General features: G+C 37.4%; 1 protein-coding gene across 4 annotated transcripts in view; it reads right to left on the bottom strand.

Annotated features, from left to right (window-relative positions):
- The window catches only part of MDM2 (MDM2 proto-oncogene), a 53,138-nt gene that overhangs the window by 8,900 nt on the left and 35,601 nt on the right, over positions 1-8,637 (bottom strand). For all 4 annotated transcript variants that reach the window (XM_037736478.1, XM_017522938.2, XM_037736477.1 and 1 more), the window contains 3 exons: positions 7,007-7,074; positions 6,780-6,876; positions 2,940-3,100 (listed from right to left, as the gene is read on the bottom strand). In XM_037736478.1, coding sequence (XP_037592406.1) covers positions 2,940-3,100; positions 6,780-6,876; positions 7,007-7,074 — 326 coding nt within the window. The remainder of the gene's footprint in view (positions 1-2,939; positions 3,101-6,779; positions 6,877-7,006; positions 7,075-8,637) is intronic.

The following is an 8,637-nucleotide window of genomic DNA, read 5'->3' as shown; positions in this document are numbered from 1 at the left end:
TTTTTAGTAGAGATGGGGTTTCACCAGGTTGGCCAGAATGGTCTCGATCTCTTGACCTCGTGATCCGCTCACTTTGGCATCCCAAAGTGCTGGGATTACAGGCATAACCCACCATGCTCGGCCAGATCTTAGATTTTTGTAGTCAGAAATACCTAGAATTGTTTCAGTTTCAATTATGACAGTTGTAGAAGCAAGTTATTAAAAACCCCCTGTCTTAGCTATAACAAAAGATCATCATATAAACTGCATGGAATGCAGTCTAGAACAGTCTTAGTTTCCCACAATTTCTTAAACCCCAAAGAAAGAAAAGATGGGAGAGGAATGCACTTTCACAAACTGGTGAATAACACCCAGTGATGACTACCACATTCCCAAATGAGGGAAATTATAATTAAGGAAAAAAAAAAAAAAAAAACTGGCCCTACTAAAAGCTTTCACAACTAGGGACTTAGCTTGGAAAACGAGAGATTTTTAACAGATAGGATTTTTTAAGAGAATTCAGGACTGGGCTAACAAAAAGAAAAAAAGAATTACTGTTCTACTCAACTCAGATAATGTGGTTTCCTTTATTTACTAAGAAATAAAGGAAAAGAGGTCCTTAAGAAGATTTTTCCGCTGCTCCAAAAATGTACCTTGTCTAGCCTAAAAGCCCCAGCCTCTTGCCCTTGCCAGGATCTGTGCCTAACAACATGCCCCCCCCCATTTCCCTATGAATGTAAAACAGCACTGGTGCCCTGCATTTGCATCTTAAAGGACTGGGGTGGGAGGGCCAGTTTTCTCGAGGGCTACATATATATCATGCCTGGTTAAATCAATCCCCTGAGCCACTACAGAAAACTGGCTGGTATCCTCAGAATGTGAGGTCTCCTCTTTCATCTCTTTAAGGGGGAGCTTCTTCCTTCTGCCTTCTCCTTCTTGCCTATTAAACTCTCCACTCCTTAAAACCACTCCACATGTGTCCATGTTGTTTTACCTAATTCAACTCAAAACAGAAAACCTGGTGCTCTTCCACTCATCAAAGCTGTATCAGTCACAAGGCAGTGTCCAGGTACAAAGCAAGAACAAAGACTCCAAATATCATTCAGCTAGAATTCTGATATAACTTTAACAAAGACTATACATTAAAAAAATAAAAACAAACAAACAAACAAAAAGACTATACATTAAATAGGGTGTTGGGCTCAGTGGCTCAAGTCTGTAATCCCAACACTTTGGGTAGCCAAGGCGGGCAGATCACTTGAGGTCAGGAGTTCAAGACCAGCCTGGCCAACACAGTGAAACCTCGTCTCTACTAAAAGTAAAAAACTTAGCAGAGCATGGCAGTAGGCGCCTGTAATCCCAGCTACTCAGGAAGCTGAGACACGAAAATCGCTTGAGCCCAGGAGGCAGAAGTTGCAGTGAGCCAAGACTGCACCACTGCACTCCAGCCACGGCAATAGAATGAGACTCAATCTCAATAAATAAATAGATAGATAGGATATAGTAATTATCTTTTTAACCAAACTTGTAGTTTGTGTACTCATCAAGTTTTAATTGGATCTAATTTTCAGATCACACATACTTGCTCTCAAGAACCTGTTTTCTTCACTGGATTTATTAAATGTTTTCATTTTTATCATTAATGATCTATCTCCCCCTAAAGGCAAGAACCATATCTACTTTGACTACCACTGTCTCTCCAGTGCCATCTCAACTTTATGGAATCTGGTATAAACTTAAATATCTACAAATGAAGAACCTGCTCTCAGACTGAGCAGGGGCTCATCCTGCCATCTAGCGGTCCACATGAGTAACAGCTCCGTTAAATACAGTACTAACTCTAGAGGGCAGGTATGCGTTCATACAGTCACTCCTTTGGAAGAGAAAAATAGAAAGATAATACAGGAAGTAACAAGAATAGGTACAAGGTAAAAGACTAGGATTACTATCACAATTGATTCCCACATCTTCTAGAGACCTACACAATGATTACCAATATCCAGAATAATGACCATGAGACACTGCCACATTACCAAGAAAGGTATCCAATCTTTTGGTTTCCAAAAGGTATCCAATCTTGCAAGAAGAATTGCCTTGGGCCACACGTAAAATACACTAACACTAACAACAGCTCATGAATGAGGAAAAAAAAATTGTAAGAAAAGAAATCTTATAATATTTTAAGAAAGTTTATGAATTTGTGTTGGGCCACATTCAAAGCCATCCCGCCATATGGCCCACAGGGCGTAGGTTGGACAAACTTGTTTAAAGACATACAAACGAAAATATTCCATTTGTCAAGCATTCTTGTTAACAAAAAAATTCTTTACCGAACTTCTTTCAGTGACAACTCAAGAAATTCTGCTCACTAAGATTCTGGAATTCTGTATTAGTCATCAGAAAGTACCAATACTCTCCTGTCATCCATGCAATAATAAACCTGTATTTCACAGTGTTGGTAAATAGAATTTACCTGATGTCTAGACCTATTTGGCAAATGTTAAGCTCAGACTATGCTGATGGCTGTAATTAAAGGTATTTTTACTCTAAACAGTCAAGACAAATTTGCCTTAAAATGCTAATACAGTTAACTGAACTAAATTTTTGGTTTTGTTCCTTTATTTTTTAAAAAGTACAACTTCAAATTTCTCAAACAACTCTCCAATTTATTTAATGTACTATTGGTGCAGTCATCCACAAATATTCTCTAATACAGAGTGACACTGATAATGACTACTACTACTACTATTTTACCAATACCAATGTCACTCCACTATTTTCCACATTTCTCACAATACCTGGGGCTGAAGGTAGAGATCAATATAGTACTTTTATTTTAAAGTAAAATTTAGCACCGTGTTTTGCATCAATCTCATAAGACACATGTATATTCTATTGATATGCTTATTAGGACTGCCAGGACTAGACTGTAACAGAGTCCTTGAAAATGAGAACATTACCGGATTCGATGGCGTCCCTGTAGATTCACTGCTACTGCTTCTTTCACAACATATCTCCCTTATTACACACAGAGCCAGGCTTTCATCAAAGGAAAGGGAAATACTATCAGATTTGTGGCGTTTTCTTTGTCGTTCACCAGATAATTCATCTGAATTTTCTTCTGGATATGTAAGGAAAAAAAATAAATTGCTGTGCTGTGATTTAGAAAATTGAGCTGTTTTGAGTCCCTATTTGTACAGAGACTTAATTGTAATAAAATTAATCTCAAAAGTTAACAGTTTTATTCAATCTAAGAGTTACAGTAGAACACTAACTGTATGTGTGTATTTATTTATTTATTTGTTTACGTACTTTTTTATGATAAAGGGTCTTACTCTGTCACCCGGGCTGTAGTGCAATGGCGCAATCTCGACTCACTGCAACTTCTGCCTCGTAGGCTCAAGTGATCCTTCCACCTCAACAGCAGCCTCCCAAGTAGCTGGGACCACAGGAATGTACCACCACACCTCACTAATATTTGTATTTTTTGTAGAGACAGTGTTTTACCATGTTGCCTAGGCTGACAACACTATTTTTTAAAGGCTTTCTATTCTTCTTTCAGAACTTTATCTCCATACATCACAATTCAATCCATCTAATAAAGTTTCTATTAACCAATCCAGGATTTTTTTTTTCTGTCAAAACCAAACTTTAAAATAAGAGCCAATCTTTTTTTCCCCAAAAGAGCCAAAGTGTTTAATTTACTTATAAGGCATTCTTAATGTTTCAATTTCTTCAGTACCCTACATTTTTTTCTTTTGTGACACAGTCACTCTCTACCACCCAGGGTGGGGTGCAGCGGTATAATCTTGGCTTATTGCAACCTCCGCCTACCAGGTTCTAGTGATTCTTGTGACTCAGCCTCCACGTAGCTGGGATTATAGGCACACGCCACCATGCCCGGATAATTTTTTTTATTTTTGGTAGAGACAGGGTTTCTCCATGTTGGCCAGGCTGGTCTCAATTCCTGGCCTCAAGTGATTCCCCCGCTTCATCCTCTCAAAGTGCTGTGATTACAGGCGTGAGCCACTGAGCCCGGCTCTTCAGTACTCTATATTTTCAACAGAAATCAAAACCAGTAAAAACTGTCCATTTTATTTTAAATAAATTACCTCTGAATGGGTCAGAATATTAGCCAAATCTGCTGGACATAAATGAGAGTTCTAACTTATACTAGACATAAAAATGAATTACAGGTGGATTAAAGAACTAAATATAAAGAACAAAACCATTCAAGTACCTGTAAGAAAATATTCTTGCCGGGCACGATGGCTCACGCCTATAATCCCAGCACTTTGGGACGCCAATGCGGGTGGATCACAAGGTGAGGAGTTTGAGACCCGGCCAATACGGTGAAAACTGGCCTCTACTAAAAATACAAAAATTAGCCAGGAGTGGTGGTGCACCCCTGTAGTCCCAGCTACTTGTGAGGCTAAGGCAGAAGAATCGCTTGAACCCAGGAAGTAGGTTGCTGTGAGCCGAGATCGTGCCACTGCACTCCAGCCTGGGCAACACAGTGAGACTCCATCTCAAAAAATACTGGGTGGGAAAGTATTTCATAATACTGCAAAGCCCTCAAGAAAAAGACTATGAAGATTAGACATGTCAAGATTTACATGGCAAAATAAAATGCCATAAACAAAAGTTAAAACGCATAGGTCAGATGCGAAGATAATATCTGCAACATATATAATAAAAAATATCCAGATTATACAAAGTTATACCAAATCAAGATGGACTGGATTTTTTTTTAAAGTAAGAAACAGGAAAAAGCAAGTCACAGAGGAAATACAAATGACTAATAAACATATGAAAAACCTTGAGTCATGTACTTGAGTAATGGAAAAAAAAATCTCCTATGTCCTAGGGATCAAGGAAATGCAAAGTGAAGTGATATCATTTCTTCACCCATGAGAATGACAAAAATTAAAATGAGGTAGTATCAAAGATTTGAGAAAGAACATTTTTATACAGTAAGAATATAACATCACACAACATTCTGCAGGCAATTTCTCTATCCTAGAGCATAAAAGTTAAGGATGTATGTGCAAAGGTGTTCACTGTACCCTTATATGTAAGTATTTAATAGGGTTATGCTATTAAATATTATCCATATGCCTGAAACAGGTAAAACTCTCACACCTTTGCTCATTCCATTTCCCTCTCTTGGCCTATCTAATTAAAGTCATCTCCTCTTCCTGTGAATTCTCCAAATACTCTTACATCCCAATAAGGATTTTTATGTTTTATCTCCAACTAGATCACAAGTTCTGCATGTGAGTTCTTAATCATGTTTGTATTCCCTATTTTAAAAAAGGTGATCTTGGCCAGGCAGCAATTATAATAATGCTGCAATTAATATCTCTATATATAACTCTTTGAATTTTGTATTATATCCTTAGGTTAGATTCCTAGAAGTGGAATTACTATGATAATGTTAAGAACTCTAAGCTTTTCTGTTTTTTGAGATGGAGTCTTGTTCTGTCGCCGAGGCTGGAGTACAATGACACAATCTTGGTTCACTGCAACCTCCACCTCCCAGGTTAAAGCGATTTTCCTGCCTCAGCCTCCCGAGTAGCTGGGATTACAGGTGTTGGCCACCACACCCAGCTAATTTTTGTGTTTTTAGCAGAGATGGGGTTTCACCACATTGGCCAGGCTGGTCTCAAACTCCTAACCTCAAGAGATCTACTGGCTGCCTCAGCCTTCCAAACTGCTGGGATTATAGATGTGAGCCACTGTACCAGGCCATTTAAGCCTTTTTATAATCCAAAAAATTTAATCAATTTATACCAACTTATACCAATTTATAGACCAATAGTGCATCAGTGCTAATACACAGGATGAGTAAAAATTTATCTTTGCTACAATTTGATAGACCAAAAAGGATACCTTTTTGCATTTTTCCTATCTGTAAAGCTAAAATCTCCAAAATTCACCCTCTCCTCATATTTATTAGTCATTTGTATTTACTGTAAGAAATTTTTGTGAACTGCCTGCCCTTTTAGCTATCTGAATTTTTAATGTTTTCATTATTGATTTGGGGAGGAGATTTATGTAATTCAGATATTAATAGTCAAATTTAAAGTGACTACCTGTCTTTCAAATACGTTGTATTCTGTTTTTCATTTATCTTTTAAACTCATTTGAAATTCATTTGCCATAAGGTACAGATGTCATTTTACCTTTTCCCCAAATAACTACCCATTTGTTCTAGTCCCACCTCTGCCCTTCCTGTCTTCTGCCCACATGTACAAGATTCTGGTCTAGGTTCATTTATTCTATATCACTGATCTGATATTCTCTTTCATCTGAATCATACAGTTTTATTTACTATGACTTCCTTAGGCACAGCATTCTCCTCTAACTGTTCTCAACTATTTTCTTTATCTCTTCATTTCGAAAATGCTATTTAGTTTTTGTTTAAAACTCATAGGTATGTATTATCATTTATTATAAACAATTAAAAAATTTAACTGCTATCACTTCTCGGCCTTTTGGCTAAGATCAAGTGTAAAAATTTAACTGCTAAGGTGACTAAGAATAATGGTGAAAATAGAGTTTATATACCTGTCTCCCATTTTCTTAATAGAGAACTGGCTAACTATAAACTCCAGTGGGACAGAGTAAACTGGGCCTGTCATGGTCAGCCAGAAAAATACTGCTAAGTAATGAAAAAAACTCAGAAGTTCATTCATCTCAACCAAAAAAGGGGAATAATTAAGTCTAAAAGCACTAATTTCATTAGAGAAAGAACATCAAAAGCTGTGTGAATGTGTCAAATAAATATTCATGTATACCTGTCTCACTAACTGCTCTCCTTCTAGATGAGGTAGATGGTCTAGAAACCAAATGTGAAGATGAAGGTCTCTCTTCCTGTAGCTCTTGCACAGGGTCCTAAACATTCAAGAAAAAAATAAAATACATCAAACTAAACATAACCAGTAAGCCAACTCATTTGTTGTAAATAGCCTTTCTAATTTTCAAATAATATCATACTTGAAAGAAAAACTTATTTAAAGATTACCTTTTGATCACTCCCACCTTCAAACTGACATCTGCTCTCACTCACAGATGTACCTGAGTCTGATGATTCTGAGAAAAAGAAAAACAAAGAATCAGAAACTGGGGTTGGTAGGGAGGAGAGAAGGCTATTCAGTAGATAATGCTATAAGTCTAACAAAAACCCTTATGCAATTTAACCTTTTAATAAACATTAAACATGTATTTCCCAGGTGTCACCTTCACACTAAATGTTGCAGATGTAAATAAAATAATTCAACTTTAATGTAGAAGAGTAAAATATAATTAAAGACATTAAATTAGCAGACAGACAGACAGACATTACTCCGCAGAAACAGGGAGGGTCTGAGGAGCAAAGAATCAGGAATATTTTGTAGAATAATGTGAAAATAGGGCTAGGAAAGGCCATTCCAGACCAGAAAAACGCCATATGAAAAAGTATCCAAAAGCAAACTAACAGTTCCTGTTGCAGTAAACCACAACCAGTTCATTATTACTGGAACGTAGTCAGGTTCAGACTGTAAAGGATCCTGTGCATCTAGCCAAAGCAGGACTCATGCCGTCATTCCCTCATGACTGCATTCTTCCAGCAGATACTTCAGAATCTTCCCTAAGGTAACTGCTGCAGCCGGTCACTATTAAAAAGGGTTTTAGTCCAAGAAATAAAACTGATTTCTAGCTCACAGAAAATAGTATGTCCAGAGGGCAATAATGAACCCCTATATGGTAATTTTAAGCACAAGAGTGACAAATCACTCTGGCAAAATAAAAGAAAAAGAGGGCAGAGACAGGAAAACCAATATTAGACAACTGCAATAATACAAACTAAAAAGTATTTAAGCCTAAACTAAGGCATGGAAAAGATAAATTCCGGAGAAATTAAATAGGTAAAATCTAGCAAGACTTGGTATCCGATATACAATGCAAGGAAGAAAGGAGTTAAGACATATTCTACCTTGGGTGAATAAATGAGTGGTATCATTCACTAAAAGAGGAACTTTAGAAAGATAAACAGATTGGATGGGAAGATAACAAAGTGAGTTATTGAGACACATGGGTTTCATCTGTCATTGGATATACAGACTCAGAGCTCAAAAGTGAAAGTTTTAGATTTGGGATATACAGACAATAATCACCAAATACTCTTTACTACCCCTTTGGAAATATATTCATCTTAATAGCAAAGTCACGCCTGGGCCATTAACATTTTGAAATTATGCATTATCATGTACAAATTTTCTCTTTATACTATGGGTAAGGCATTACACTGATTTTCTTAAGTTATACATAATAGATTATATTATCCAGGAAATTTGGACTAGTATAAGGAGATGCTGCAAAAAAGATATAATAAAAAGGAAATCTAAGGCCAGGCATGGTGGCTTACGCCTGTAATCTCAGCACTCTGGGAGGCTCAGGTGGAAGGATCATCTGAGGTCAGGAGTTTGAGACCAGCCTGGTCAACATGGTAAAACCCCATCTCTACTAAAAAATACACAGATTAGCTGGGCATGGTGGCAGGTGCCTGTATTCCTAGCTACTTGGAAGGCTGAGGTAGGAGAATCGCTTAGACCTGGGAAGTGGAGGTTGCAGTGAGCCGAGATTGCGCTACTACGCTCTAGCCTGGGTGACAAA

Source organism: Cebus imitator, unplaced genomic scaffold (assembly GCF_001604975.1).
Source record: "Cebus imitator isolate Cc_AM_T3 unplaced genomic scaffold, Cebus_imitator-1.0 Scaffold25, whole genome shotgun sequence".
Lineage (NCBI taxonomy): Eukaryota > Metazoa > Chordata > Mammalia > Primates > Cebidae > Cebus > Cebus imitator.
This window is presented reverse-complemented; position numbering and strand designations above follow the sequence as displayed.